We start from the raw sequence: 15802 nt of genomic DNA, 5'->3' as shown, positions 1-15802 counted from the left end.
ATGGCCGTTACCGGGCGTCGTGTAACCGTCGCCTGGTCACGTGGGTATGCGGGAGGCCGACCACGCCCCCGATCCCCCCGCTAACCCGTCCCCTCCCCCCGGCTGCCCAGTTAACCCCGCGCGCAGTGTGGAGCCCTCCAATCGGTGGGCAGCTGACGCCCTCTTTGAAGAGCACTTCGCTGCGTCAATGAGAAGCCGGCGTGGAGGGGGCGGGCCGAGAGGGGGCGGTGGCGGCGGGCAGCGATAGGCTGCGGCTGGGCTCCAATCAGCGCGCGCGAGTGGGGTCTGTACTCGGGGCCGGAGCAGCAGGCGCCGCGCGCAGGGTGCGGCGAGAGCGGCTTGTCCGGTGCGGGGGACATGGTGGGGTCCGGCGAGGTCGGGAGCGAGTCGTGGCGGGGCCGCTACTACCGGCTGGAGGAGGTGCAGAAGCACAACAACAGTCAGAGCACCTGGTTCATCCTGCATAACCGCATCTACGACGTCACTAAGTTCCTGGAGGAGGTGGGTGCCGCTCGTCCCCCCACGCGGACTTTCCAGGCCTCCCTCGGGCTGGGGGCCGGAGCCGGCCGCTCTGGTGCGAGGCAGGCGGGGGCCTGTGCTCTCGAAACGGCGGCGCTCGTGCTATTAGCGCGTCCGGGATCTCAGCCGGCGGTAGCGAGGGCGCGGCGGCCGTTGGGGGCGGGGAGCGCGGCCCGCGGCTCTAACGGCCGGCCGGGTGCGGGCTCCGGGTCGGGGCTGCCCTTCGGGCTGCTTTCGGGCAGGAATGCTAGGGCGGGACCGGCGCTGCTCTCGAGGAGCCCCGCATCTGAAGAGCCTGTTGTTTGCTTTCTCCGTTTCTATGTTCTTAAAGCTTTGGTGCCAGCAGTTTCGAGTTTGCTGAGCACTATATCTCTCATTTGCATGTAATCCAGTAACACTAACTCCTCCCCCACCCCCTTAAAGCTTTTACTTTTATAAAAACCTACGTTCCCCAGAGACTTTGTGCTCTTACTGCAGTCTCAGCACGCAGATCTTGGGCATGTAATGTGGTAATGTGAAGCTGTTAAAGTTCAAACTCTCCTGGAGTGCAGTGGTCTAGTTGAATGCCTCTGCTTTTCCAGTTAACAATTGATGCTCTTGATCAGATGTAATGAGCAATCGATGTAATCATTGATAGCCATAGTTAATAAGGTAGCAGCTTAGTCATTGGACTGCACCAACTAAAAATGTTTTTTTGTGGAGACTTAGAAAAGCAAGTACCGAGCAATACTTTTTTCAGTAATAACTATAGCTAGGATTTATTCATGATGTACTATTCCATTTTTTTGAGGTTTCTCCCCCCCCTTCTATTATTCCAAACCTGCAAAGATGTAATATTCAATTAAAAAGTGTTGTTACAGGCTTGTATTAACTTGAGAATGCAGTTCAGATTGGTAGTGACATGATAAAAATCAAGCCTGTGCATTTGCTTATGGTCCCATCTTGTTATTCATGGTCTTAAACACTTCAAAGAATAAATCAGGTATTCTGCAGATAATAATTTGACAAGCAACTTTTCAAAGGTGGTGTCAACACAAGCAGTATTTTTTTTGAGCTGTACCAGCACAAGTTGTTTGGCAGCTCAGCAAGCTGGATTGTGGAACTGATATGCAAACTCTCTTTTTCTGGGTTATTTTCATCCATCTCTATTCCTTGTCTGGTTCATTGTTTAGTTATGTAATTGCTTGGTTTTGCAGGCAAGGCCATTTTAAGTGCAGAAGCTCTGGAGAAGAATGGAGTTTTTCATGCAGTCTGATAAATTGAAATAGTTGTTTTTCCAAACTTGATCAGTTTTCATTGGTACACAGCAATGCTATGAGCTCTTCTGCCAGGTTAAAAAATCGACAAAAAACAATCTCCAGAGCTAACAAACTTCTGGTTTTAAATAGCTGCGCAGGCGAGCTGGCATCTTCTTCCTTCAGTATATGTGATGAAGTTGATAAATGCTAAGAGGTACTGTTTTATACAAAGTTTTCCAAGAAAGAGTGTGTTTCAGTCTTCAGGAAAAATTTTGCCAGTTCAGTAACATATCAAAAAAGTCTAGGCTGTCCATAACCAGATGTGAGTAATTGGTTGTAGTTGTTACTTGAGCAATAGTGGGATGTCTGAAGCACTTTGGTACATGTGGGTCAAATTCTGTCCTTACAATGAGCAGCTTTTAATGTTGCCTTTGGAACTGAACCTTGAACATGAATGCTAATATTCTGAGATAATAAGATCAGATAACTTTTTTTTCAGCAGTATTCAACAGTGCAGCTTCACTTTGAGTGAAGTTCTGGAGTATTGTAGTATGTGTTGTGTTAGTGAGCTCTAGGATGGAACCCTTGCATGAAAATACTTAATAGGACAAATAAAATTTTTCTACCTTTTCTTGAATGCTTTTGATACCTGGTTAATTTATCAAGTGGTGTGGTAATATGTTTTACGCTGTCTGACATCTTGGGGGATTTACACACAATACAGATAAGGAGATACTGGAGTTTCCATAAATTGGAATACTGTAAGTTGCTCTCAGTGAAGCATGGATTACATGAGTGTTTTTATAGCATTGTTAGTCAAACTTGGCTTTACTTATCGCAATTCCTTGCGGGAGTAGAAAAGCTTAAAATATTTCAGGAATTAAATGTAGGCTATGAAAATAAAGTCTAGTAGTACTTCAGTGAGAGCACTGCTAAAGCATCTCCTCACTCCTACTGCTACTCCCAAGTAGGAAGTTAAGTAACAGTGTCACTTTTCTAGTGAGTGAGGAACTGGGAACAAAAACTGGCTTCACCATGAGTCCCATTTCTTAATTAAACAGTTAGTCTTTCTAGCTTCTGCATTAACCTGTGGAAACATTCTCTTGATGATTATGAAGTTGAAAATGTCACAGTATTTCAGGTGTTTCTAAGGACAACCTGGATTCTCTTGTCTAATATGTGAGCGTCTGCTGCTGCCTTTCCCTACATTACATTAATTTGGGGGGGGGGGGGGGTTCTCTTACCAGCTGTTGTCTCTTCATAAAGCTTGTAGATGCTTAGTGAAACTTGGTTGCTCTTGGAACCCATCAGCCTCTGTCAACACTTTACTGAAAGTTGAAGAAGGGTGTGTGTGTGCGCGCGCGCGTGCCTGTGTGTATGCATGTGTGTGTCCTGAAGCGGGTGGGGGCTGAGATGGAGTGGGTGTTGGTACATAGGCCTTGCCCTTAGGAAACCAAGCTAAGAAAAGATCTTTTGAAATACAGATGAAGTACTGGAGGAAAAAAGGATTGTTTACTTTGGCACCTTATCCTAAAGGTTACTGAGGATGAAAACTCCAACAACTGCTTTTCTTAAAACAGCAGATCTCAGGATCAAGTTCTGTAACTTGAATATATATCTATGAATTTTCTTTATCAAAGTATACCCTGTAAGAGAGGAAATCCAGAGACCTCAGCTTTTGGAGTAGAGGATCTGAAAGCTCTTGATGTGAAACAGTATTCTTGAGTCAGGAAACTCCTATATCACCTTTTTCAATCAAAGGCTGTTGGACCTGTATGACAGAAAACTTGGGAAATGTTTTCCTAGCTTCAGGTCCTACATCTTTTAAGAAAAATAGTTACTGGAAATGCATGTGTTCTCACATTGGGATCTTATGGCTATAGTGATTATAGTATAGATAATATATGTATAAGAATAATACTAAATGACAATTGGTGGGTTAAGTATGTTGGTTGATTGATGCTTTTCATTAGCTTAATAAAGCAGTCCCACTGTTCAGACTCTGATGTCAATATGGTGAGCTAAACAAGAATAGCTTGGCCTATAAAAATAAGAATAAAATTATCAGTGGCCTGATCTGCTTCCCACTGTGGTGAGATTCTTCCCAATGCCTTTGTGGGAACTTGGTTGGATTCCTTAAACTATGCAGAGAAACTAACATGAATAAGAACATGTCTCCACTTTCAAGAAATTCTGCTTTCTGGAAACAAACTACCATATGTATTTAATATTCATCTAATGTAGACTTTTTTGTTTAGGTTACTTTGGTGGTCTTGAAAGTTTGCTTGGGAATAAAATTCATGTAGAGGAAAATATCATTAATGGCCAATTTAGATTTTTCATGAGCTATGAACTTGAGCTTTCATGGTGATGTATCTGAACAGAGAATGGACAGCTTCTGTAAGATGTGTTTTGGAAGTGTTGATCAAATAAAAATGCTATTAGGTGCAGAAAAGCAAATATTGTTTTATTGTGTCAGAATGGCATTGTAAAATCTTTTCTCCACACTGTGGCGATAAACTACATTCATCTGATGTGATGATATTATGGGACAGTAGTGTGACATTTTCTACATTTAATCTAATGAATCCTTTACATCCAGAAGTGTCACTAGTAGCATGTTCTTTGATCTGTCAACATATGTGAGTTTCAACTGCAGAACTTTACAGTCCAAAGATTTAAATCAGTGTTGTCACTTCCTAAAATTCTGATGAAACTTGCAGGAGGGTTTGAGAATGCTTCGAGGGGTGGAAAATACAGCAGTTCTTAGCATGGTATTTCTTTGCAAAATATTATAAGCTATAATTGTTTTGTAATCAGGGAAGTGGGTGCCAAGCTACTGGACACTTCTCTAGCACTTCGTCTGAAATCCTAATCACTGTTTTCAAAAATACAGGGTCATCAAAAGAGCTACTACTAAAATTCTGAGTACGGAATTTGTCCTGTAATTTCAGTAGTTGATAGGATACTTTACAAGAACTCTTCCTACTACATGAAAGTGTCCTTGAAGCAAATGAGTGTTGCATGTCTGTCTTGCACAATAAAGCTAAGACTCTCAGGGTATTTCTGGCTCTGTCACGGTTCCTTTCTGCTTCTAATTCCCTGTAGTGCAAAATGCCATATTTGGATGAGTAAGACTACCACTGGTGGAGGACTGTGCTCATCTCCCTGAAAATTAAACCTGACCCTAGACTTAGTTTTCCCAGTATGGGATGTGGAGGGGAGAGAGACTGTGAATTAGGATAGCTATACTTTCATAGAGTCTTGAACTGTGACACAAAGTTGCATGACTGTGTGGAGAGGGAAGGAGCCAGGGAGAAGAGGTGATAGGTGTTCAGGATGAAGTAATTAGACTTTTGACCCAGATGACAACAGTGAATATAGCTGTGCAGTTGCATTATCTGAATTTTTTTCTAATGTGCTGCTGTTAGGACTGTGAAATTAGTTTATACTAGGTACTTTTGCTGGCTTTGTGCAGACTTCTGTCATGCGTACAAGTTACTGTGTTCTTACATTGGGAATGTCCTAGGAATGAGCTAGACTAGCTTAATTAATTGGCAAAAGCTTTTTGCTTTCCCTTGAGCCCAAATTTTACAAATAACTGAGGTGTTTTTTCAGGTATCAGGAGGATCTTGGTTTAGAAGTGATCATCTGTGTACTCTGTGGGCTTCCAGTTCCAGGGACCATCAAGAGGCTCTTTAATAAAGTAGAAATTCTGGTAGCAAGCTTTGTGTACTCTGTGGAAGTGTAAACAATGGCCCAACATAACCAAACTTTGAGAGATTCATCGAACCATTGAAAATGCTAAGCTTTTTGATACCAAAGTCATTTGTTGCCATTTGCAAGGTGTTGCAGTTATCTCCTTTCATTAGCAGAGGTGGAGTCTTTTCATGTGTCACTTGTTATGTGCTAGTTGTTTGGGGGGGGGCGTTGCATTTTTAAGTAGAGGTGTTGTCAGGGGAGAAGAAAGTAACTAGCAACCTGTTAAACATGCATAGGAGTATTCTGAAGCTTACTAGTAACTTGTGCTGGGTGGCTTAATGAGCTGGAAACTCCACATAAGGAGTTAGTTATCTCCACCTTAGTTTTGCTAATGCAGCTATATTCAGGTTGTGAGGAAAAATCACTTCCCAACCCCCACCCCCCCCACCTTGTACAGCTGTGGTGGCAGATGTCAGGGTGACTGTCTTTTGGCTTCAGCTGATCTGTGGTTGCTGCTGAGGGGAACTGGTGTTCACACTCTTTCTGTGGTGGCACTAGCAGTCACATGGCTCTATAGGCAGAGGGATCAGCTCACTGATGAGACTAAAAATTAATTAAATTAAAAATTAATTAATAAAAAGAAAAGCCAGGGCGTCTCACTGAGGCTGCCCCTATAGCTGCATAATTGCTTTATGGTGGTACAAGGAAGGGATTTGGGAACAAATTAGTGTAGGGTCATTCCATAGGCAGCTGTCTGCAAGTAGTTTGTTAAAGCAGTCTGAAATGGCTGACAATGTATATGCAGTTATACTGGTAAGAATCCTCTTGCTTATTTTCTTGGAGGAACCAGTGTAAACCATGTGATCTTGACAAATTACTGGAGTAACTAGTGTTTCATCTGCTGACTTGAGTGGGGTATGGTTCATGGCAGTGCCTGAATATGAATGTACATGCTCCTAGTGCACTATAAGTATTGTAACTTTGGTTTGTATTGCTACTTGTTGATGTCTTGTTAAGCAAGTTTTCCAAGGAGTTTTGCCTTTTCTTCTGCTTGAGAAGCTACATATATTTCATAATAATCCTTTTAGTGTAATACCTGATAGTTGATACAGCACAATTCATACCTGGGAGAGTAGTTTCTTCTGTTCTGGGGAACATATTTCTATAGCGTGGTAGAGAAGAATGTTGTTGGTGGGATTCTTTGAAGACATAGTTATGGCAATAGCTGGGAGATGAGTTCAGTTTCTTAATGTACTGTATGCTTCAAGGCATTGAACTTGAATATTTCCTCAACTTTTGTCCTGTCCTTTCCCTGAATGCTTACCAGAAGGTATTCAAGGGCAGGATTTTGGTCAGCATGCCATATCTGCACGTCTGCTTGCATAATCTTTATTCTGCACGTGCTCTTTTAACCTTTTTTTGGCTCACTTGCTGTGCATAATCTCTCCTTTTAGCAATTGCCTAATCTCTTTGCTTTTGCTTAGTCATAGTGGGGATCACCAGTGGCTTTAACTGAAAAGCTTGGCTTTAGGGGAAAAAAAAAAATAATAAACCCACAGTGTTTGCAGTCTTTTTTTGTTTTAAAGAAAAAAGCTCTGCCTTTGCAAGGATTAATGAAAGTTTTAGAGCTTTGGCACTGTTGAAAACTACTAGTAATGGTGTTTCTTGATCAGTATGAACAAGAATTATTTTGTTTGGAAGGGAAAGATTGCCAGGAGGTAAATACAGTAGATTTGAAATAAATGCTAACTTGAATTCCTTAGGCTGGCAGAAATATTTATGCCATTTCTTTTTCATCTGCTGTGTGAGCACCCTGCTGTTCGTCTTGCTTGGAGTACAGCTGAACCTGAACAATAGGGGATTTGCTTATTTTCATGGTTCTAGTTTCCAGTGTCAGAAGTGTTGAAAAACAGAATTAAGGCTCCAAAGGAAGTATTCAGAAGCTTTAATAAACAAAAAACTACTGCACCCTTTACTTTGCTTCTCTGCTCCTTCCCATCCCCTATGTCTAATGCACCATGATTAGTTTTCAGTAACTATAAGGTTGTGCATATTTGCCTAGGCAGTGTGCTAGAGGGTCAGGCATGTTTGTCATCTTCTGTCACTTGTAAAGTGTCAGAACTTACTTTGTGGCTGTCTTAATGCAAGGCAGTATTACTAACATGTTTTCAGCTTGCTTATCTAATCACTACTGCTGTTTACGGAGTAGTTTCCTGCTTCTGAGTTGAGTGACAAACTTTTTGGCATGTTACTTAGTTATATGAGTAACTTATTTGGTGCTGAGAAAATTCACTGAACCAAAAGATATGTCTTGTATTATATACTGACTGAGTTATTTGATGTAGTAGGATTGTGAAACTGCACGCAATCACAAAAATGCATTCTGGGGAAGAATAAAAGTCAATGGATAGCAGGATCTAGATTAAAGGAATGGTAATGGATTGAGGTATTAGGAGATACTAGGAGAGCTACTCTCCTTTCCATCTTGATGGTTTTGTCAGCCATGTGGTCTTGTGATTCCGTAGTCAGCTAAAAACAAATTGTTAGCTAATTTAGTGTTTTGTAAGAGTTTTCGGTGGTGCTTAAGCAGCTCCAAAGTCGCTGGCTAACTAGATAAAATCATGCAATAATTTCTGTTGGAAAGGACCCTTGTAGGGCCCAACGCCCAGCTCAAACTAGTGTTAACTTGAAAGTTAGGTCTGGTTCCTCAGGGCCTCACCTAGGCAAGCTTTGAGTGACTCAAAGCGTGAAAATTCTGCAGGATTTCTGACCAGCTGTTTTCAGTGTTTGATCACCCTTCTTGTGAATAACTTTGTTATATCTAGTTGGAATGCTGCTTGCTGCAACTGATACCTCTTGACCCGTATCCTTTTTCTGTATAAAGCTTTGTTTGTGTGAAATGCATAGATTTCCTGTAGAAGGGAGAACAGAGTGCAGCTTAATAGTTGGGGCCCTAAAAGATTGACCGATTCCTGCTCTGTTCTAAATGCTTCTCCAGCTGCTATGGGCAATGCCTTATACTGGTCAGTCACTGATGGAGTAGAGACTTAGTTTTTCTTTTTGACTTCTGAGAATGTATAAAGCCCTAGAGTTATTTAGAAAGCCTTGAATTTGCTTTAAAACAAGTCCAACAGCTGCTTTTTTGCAAGGCCAAATTTTAATGTTTAGAATTGTGGAAATAGTTTTTTCCGCTAACAAATTCAAAACTGATTAAAATTGCAGCACCCAGGGGGTGAAGAGGTCCTCAGGGAGCAAGCTGGGGGAGATGCTACTGAGAACTTTGAAGATGTTGGCCACTCCACAGATGCAAGGGCACTATCAGAGACATTTATTGTTGGGGAGCTTCATCCGGTGAGTATGTAAGAGTACTGGTGTTTGCTGCTTACAACAGTGTTCTTGTGTCTAGATATTTCTCTGGTAACTTCCTTTCAAAATAAGGAGAGTTACTAGCATGGCTGTACACCAGTCCTGCAATTGTTTGTGGTGGGCCAGGACTGGAGATTGGTAGAACCTATCATCAGCAGTTGACTAGTATACCATAACAATGGTCACATGTAGATTTTCTTCTTTGAAATGCATTTCAGCTTAGTTATTGAATAAACTGAGTATGAAATCATGTTGTTTCTGACCTGTGAGCTCTATAAAAAGACTAAAGTCTTATAACAAGGCATAAGACATTGAAGGTGATATGTCAGTGTCTAACCCTTTTTTAAAGATATCTCAATGTGCAAAGTGATTACTAACAGCCCCTTTTATGCTTTCATCACTGTAAATATCTGTCAGGCTTCCATCTGGATCTACAAGTACAGTCTGGGTCTTCATGTGTCTGTCTAGACAGATCTTTGCAGTAGCAGTTTTCTTTTAGTCTGATGCTTTGTCTGTCTTCCCTGTCTTTGACTCCCCCCTTTTATGCTGTGTCAATATGTTATGTGTTTGAAGTTGTCAAGGCTGTTCATCATCAGTTCCCACCAGTTCTTCTGTCAACTCCTTCTTTCTATTTTCTCCTTGCTGTTTCTTACACTTTTAACAAGCACCTTTCTGCTGCCTCAAGCTTTAAAGAATTTATTTCTACCCCTTAGCTACAGAGATTTTTGCCTTGACTTCCTCCTGACTTGCCTTTTCCTATATTGTCCTGCATGTTGGTAGTTGAAAACCACTTGATAGTGACCCAGGCTGCTACTGTACAGACTCTACTGCCTGTCACTGCCTCTTCTGTTGTCTGTTTTGTGTATGTGTTTTGTCTTGCCTTTGGGATAAATATCCTTGTCTTGGGTAGTGTGTTTCACAGTAAGATTCCTGATCCTGTATACATCTTAAGCCCTGTTTTGATAGCCATTAACAGTGTAGCCTCTCCTGATATGCATCAGGCCTGAATTACTTCATATTTGTAACCTAACAAACTTGTAATCTGTTTCTGCTGATGACTGATGTATTACAATTTTTGTTCTTAACCCAGCTACCAATCTTCAGTTCTTATCAAACAAGCGCCTGGTTTCATTTGATATGCAGTAAGCAATTGTTGATAGTCTTATGTACAATTACAACACTATCAAGATGATATACTGTTTTTTTGTAATGAATGTGTCTACTGTCCGGAAAACTTAATGAGTTTATGGCAGAGCCATAGAATTAGAGACCTTTGTGCTGGACCGGTACTAGTTAGATAATTTTGCCCATGATATAAGCAGACTAGGTAAAGGTAAACCAGTATTACTGTAATCTGTATGTAAGCTAAGGGTACATACTGTTTAGAGACAAGGGAAATTAAAAAAAACGTGGGCATAAGAAATAGTGAAATATGTTAGAGTTGTTTCATTTCTTTATTGTATCCTGGGAATCATTCGAGGAAATGATCTTCTTTATTGTAGCTCAGCATCACACATTGACATCTCTCTGCCCTTTTGTAAATATCTTTCCTAAGAAAGAGTAGGTATACATCAACACAACAGAACTGTGAACTGAAGCTAGTGATAAATTAATTTTTGAATGATTTGGTTTTTTTTTCTAAGTGTTTTTCCTTATTTTCCCACAGGATGATAGAGGGAAGCTTCAGAAACCAACAGTAAGTATTTTCCTGAAACATCACATTATTGTTTCTTCTGGGCATTAGAGGTGGTGTCTCTCTGTACAGAATATACCCACAGAGGCAAAAATAATTCAGGTTGATTTTTAAAGGATAGTGTTTCAGGTCATAAATCTATTAAACCTGTTGATCTGGTTTCGCAATGAATTATTCCTGTTAGCTATACTGTCTTGCCTGTAACTTGTGTGGTTTCAAAGCAAGAGGTGATTGTGAAGTGATGGCATTACACTAAAGCACTACATGTTGCTTTTTTTTCTCCCCTCCAAAACACTTGTTTATCAATCTTGTCTATAAGTTTAATTTTTTAAACTGAACACTAGAAAACCGTTGATTCTAGACTAATTTTTTTTGCTATAACAATACATTGGTAATGCTGTTAGATACAGAATGTAGGTGAATTTGATTGTTACATAATAGATTAGTTAATTAGCAATAATGAACCCTTTTCAAGGTGAAAATGCTGTTCACTTCCTGACTGTTTCAGTAGATGTTGCTGACAGTGTCCTGACAATGTAGTATTGCACTGTCTTACATGCTAAGTTTTTTTTTCTTTTTCAAATAAGGTTGTTTTGGCACTCAGCTGTTAAACTCGCAAAATTCTGACATCCCTTAAAGGAGGAAGGGCAGCAGGAATTAACTTGTACACCTGTTGCTGCTGTGTGTATAGAGGATGTTGCTCAGGGCTGGCTTAACAGCGCAGCAGTATACTTGGAAAATAGTTAAACATAACTTAAAATGGAGTGTGTTAGTAATAGGATCTTCTTTCTTGTGCTCTTTGAGAGATTACTTTCAAGAACAATCACTTCTGTAAAATCTCTTAATAATATGAATAAGTTAAAGGGAAGAAAGTAAAGAATACACATTGAAATGTTCACTATAGTAATTACTTCCATTTCTTAATTAAGAATAACATACTAATAACTAAGAAATGGGGTGGGAACAGGAATTCAGAGTGCCTTCCATCAAGAATAGTGTCTGCCATCCAGATTTTTTTTTTATGTTCAGGGCAATTAATGCTTAAGCTGCAAGAGTAGCAACCATAAATGCAACTAAAACAGATTGCCCTCTGCAAATTGTAATACCTTCTCTTGATTATACTATGCCCAGGAAATTTGCTCAAACCATGGTCAGCTGGAGTTCAGATGTATTAGGATGACTTCTTCCTGTATTGTTTGGCTTGTTCCCTTGTTTTGGCACTGGTCTGAAGTCATCCACACTACACATGTGTTCTCCAGCTTCCTTCTGGAGTGACAGGGACCCTTTCCTCCAGCAGGAAGCGTGGGCATAGCTGATAAGATGGTTTTGCCTTACACTGCGCTCTGGATGTGTAACATGGCAAGTTAGGCTCCCTGTACCCAGCCTTTCTAGCAGTGTCCAGCAGGCTTGTGATTTCACATGTTCCTCTTGTCCTTGTGCTATATTTAAAGTTGGTTTACACTTCTGGTGTTACACTGCTAAAAATTCATTTTTACAAAGTGGCCCACATTCTTCTCACTGTCTTTGGCCCTTGGGGGAGGGTGGGGATGGGGAGACCCTCTGGTCCTGTGGATAAAGCCAATCTGTTGCAGAAGGTGTTAGCCTTAGTAGTGTGGGCATAAGTTGTTCCACACTGAGCTCTGGGGTTAGATTTCTCTTTGGAGCAATCCACAAAACCAGTATGGAGGTAATCATGAGCCTTTTTCTTTTAAAGATGGTATTTTTCAAACATATATGAATCATCATATATTTATATGTGATAAAGTGGCCTGTTAAACCTGTATGGGGGGAGCCAAGGAATCCTTCACTCTAACCAAATTATAAATATTCTGATTCTATATTCAGTGATAGATCTAGATTTAATCCTTAGACCTTTTAAATGCATTTAGGGCCAAGTGCAATTAGTTTTCAAATGAATAAATCTTCATGTAAATTGTACATATAAAATGTACCCATCTAGGATTTGGTGTTGAAGTGTTCCTTTTACTGTGGAAATAGAACAAAAATTCAAATGGCGAGATATCAAAAACAATAATTTGACTGAAATTCTTATGCAATCTGAAACACCATGCTAAACACAAACTGAGTTTTATAAATCTCATCTGGATGTCAGTCAGTAACTTGCTTCATGTAGGTTCCATATTAGAAATATTTCTGTGTTAATTTGGAGACATTTCAATTAGATTGTAGGCAAGCAAGGAATCATTGTCTGTAAAGAAACAAACAAAAACCTCAATGACTCCCCCCCCCCCCCCCCAACAAAAACAACAACAAACCACCCCCACACAAAATAACAACCCAACCTCCTGTTCTGGGCAACTAAAATGTAACCTAAAGTTGAAGTTAACTTCACCAAACACTTGTGTCAAAAGCTGGTGTGGGTGTTCTGTTTTGTTTTTTTGACCTTTGTAATGTCATCTACAGAAACTGATGTCACACAACAGGTTAGTACTGCTGCTAACTAGCTTCAAATAAAACAGTTGCAAGAAGTCCAAGACTGTTTTCCAAAGGCAAAACACTGAGTTGTCAGTGTTGCATCTGATTGCAGAAACTTTGCCAATAAAATGGAGAAGGTAAATTTGAGGATTGCTTCATTTGAAAAAGGCAGCAATTAGTCCCATTTAGTCAGTTTTGAGAAGCTCAGGGGCTAGTTAGGGATGGAGAAGAATGTCTGCCTGATTTAAATATTTTTTTTTTATGGTTTTGTCTTCCAGGAAACTCTTATTACCACTGTGCAGTCTAATTCCAGGTATAGTATGACTTCTGATGTCAAAGTTGAAGTGCCTTATGGTAACATTTCTGAAGCTTGGAAGGCCGAATAGTTTCCACCTAGTGGAAGCTTTGATGTCAGAGGATAGTGCATGAAAATTACTGTTTTTATGCAAAGTCCAAATTGTCGTCTATGCACCATTTTGCAAGGGTATTACCTTACTGCAAAGACTTTTTCTCATTAATATGTACCAGTCTCTAATGGTGTATGGTGCACAAGTCTTCATTTCCAGAGGCTGCTGGGTGACTTATGTAGAAGGCACTTGCTGCCATCACTGACTTTTTTGTGACAAACTTAAACTGTGAGATGAAGAACAGTGTGTCAGAATGGGGGGAAAAGTCTTAAATGTATGAAGTTTGATTTGGTGGTATTTACACAAAGTATCCTGCTGATACACTGACAACTGCCTAACGCTGAAACCTCAGAGGACTGTTGCATGCCCCTTTGAGTGGTGAGCTTGGGTACTTGAATGTCATGTGATGCTGCCTCTTAGAATAGCTTTTGAATGAATGATACTGTTCTCTGCAGCAAGCCACAACTTTAAACATGTCTAGAATCTTACCGTCCTCTGAGCAAACTTGTTTTAAGCTCTAGTACAAAGTCTAACATTACAAGCTGTTTTATTTGGCAAAAGTATCACTGTCCAGCCAGTGTATTTTGCTGTATTAACTTTGAAAGGCTTGGGGGCAGGGGGGAGGGTGGGCAGAAACAGTAGTGTAACTTTGCTAACCAATGACTTAACCTTTTAAAATTTGCTGCTGACCATTTCTAAACTGATATTTCAAAAACTTCTTTCTAGTTCATGGTCCAACTGGGTGATCCCAGCAATAGCAGCAATTATTGCAGCCCTAATGTATCGTTCCTACATGTCAGAGTAAATGCCTTATGGAAAACTAATGCAAGAAGAGACTGACTTGGGAAAGAGTATAAGCAAGCCTAACCCACTACGTTTCTGACAAAAGCCTGATGTCTGAAGAAAAATTCACCTTTTTCAGAAAACAAAACAATTCTTTTCTGCTGTGCACTTTTCTGAATGTTGCCTTCTTATTTGCTGTTCTTAAGTGATTAAAAAGGCAGCATTTCTCTTTTTGTATAACGATTTTATTCTCTAATGAATTATTTGATTTCTGTGCTAGAATATTTTGTATGTAACACCATGATTCTGGTTATTTCTTTTTAATCTGTAATGGGTTTGTAGGACTCTTTTTGCATATGAATTTTACAGCTTTAAATGACTACCAAAACTTTATGTAGATTTGTCCATGTACACAACTTCATTTAACTTCAGAATTGTTTTCTTCAATGTAGTATGTTTGAATGAAATGCTAATTAAAAGAAGCACAATGGAGAAAGCTGTTGAGTGGAGTAATAGGTATAGGTGCCTGTAAGTGGTTAGGCCCTACCAATCAGGCTATAATGAGCTGATTTTCCTTCCTTCCTAACATCTATTCCTACAGCTGGTGTAGATCCTCCTACTGGCAAACTGCTGCCATTGAAAAAAATAGCAAAAAATTAATAATAATTGGTCCCAGTATTCAACCCAATTAGATCCTAAGGATGTCTATTGTGTGAAAAATAACCTTTTTGCAAAAAAGATAGAAAACAAGTGCTCTATGAATTCCACTATAGGTAATGTAACTGCTACTAAATAATACTGTTCTTGCCAAGCACTCAGGTGACTCTGATTTGTTGTGGAACATCTAGACTTGTATGAGATCTTCAACTTTGTCATGGTACATTGTGAGGAAAAACTGATATCTGGGATCTTTCTGACTGTTCTGTGATGTGCTCCTTGGTGCTTTACTATGAAGAGATGACTATTTTCACTGCTAAATACAAGATAAGTCAAAGTTTGCATTTTGTGGTGAGCATTTTAGTCATATGTAAATGATTATGAATAAAAGTTTAATTACTTACTCTTGTCTGACTCTAATATACTCACTTCAGAACTTCCCCCCCACCCCCCGAGGCCTTTAAAGAGTTGTTCTTGTGCTGCTGAGAAGTGTGCCAATACATGTGTGTTAGTGTATCCTGAAAGTAAAGATAAATGCCTTATGCAGGCAACTTGCCTATAAAGACTGGGAAGGGGCACTGTGCAACACTTAGCCTGGATAACTGTTTCCATCCTGTCTAGGGCAAATATCATAACCTCAGCACCAGCTGGGGCCCTACTAGCAGTGGTTTGGCCCCATAAGCTCTGCCTGCCTGACAGTCATCAGGGCTTGTGGTGTTACTCAAAGGGCTGTACCTTAGCAGCACTACAGAAGACACACTGTAGGTCCTGTGTCAAGTCAAAGTGAAGGATACTGTACTATGAACACTTGTTTGTTTGTGTTTTTAATGGGGCTGAGGAGGAAGAGTGGTGTTATCTCAGGAGACTAGCCTTCAAGAACAGATAGTGTCAAAATGCCTACATATGCACAAGACAATAACAGTAAAGGATTTCCATTTATAATTTGTACAGTAATTGAGAATCTAATGAAACTTGGTTTCTTATAGATATGTCTTACAGCT

At 40.1% G+C, this 15802-nt stretch overlaps 1 protein-coding gene across 1 annotated transcript; it reads left to right on the top strand.

The window, feature by feature from the left end:
* Positions 1-286: 286 nt before the first annotated feature.
* On the top strand, positions 287-15204 carry CYB5A (cytochrome b5 type A). The gene is made up of 5 exons (XM_013942249.2): positions 287-501; positions 8682-8810; positions 10492-10521; positions 13233-13267; positions 14088-15204. Exons 1-5 carry the CDS (start codon positions 358-360, stop codon positions 14164-14166), a joined length of 417 nt encoding a protein of 138 aa, XP_013797703.1. The 5' UTR covers positions 287-357; the 3' UTR covers positions 14167-15204.
* Positions 15205-15802: the final 598 nt, after the last annotated feature.

The sequence above is a fragment of the Apteryx mantelli genome, chromosome 2 (genome assembly GCF_036417845.1).
Source record: "Apteryx mantelli isolate bAptMan1 chromosome 2, bAptMan1.hap1, whole genome shotgun sequence".
NCBI lineage: Eukaryota > Metazoa > Chordata > Aves > Apterygiformes > Apterygidae > Apteryx > Apteryx mantelli.
The sequence above is the reverse complement of the archived record's forward strand: the minus strand, read 5'-3'. Positions and strand labels throughout refer to the sequence as shown.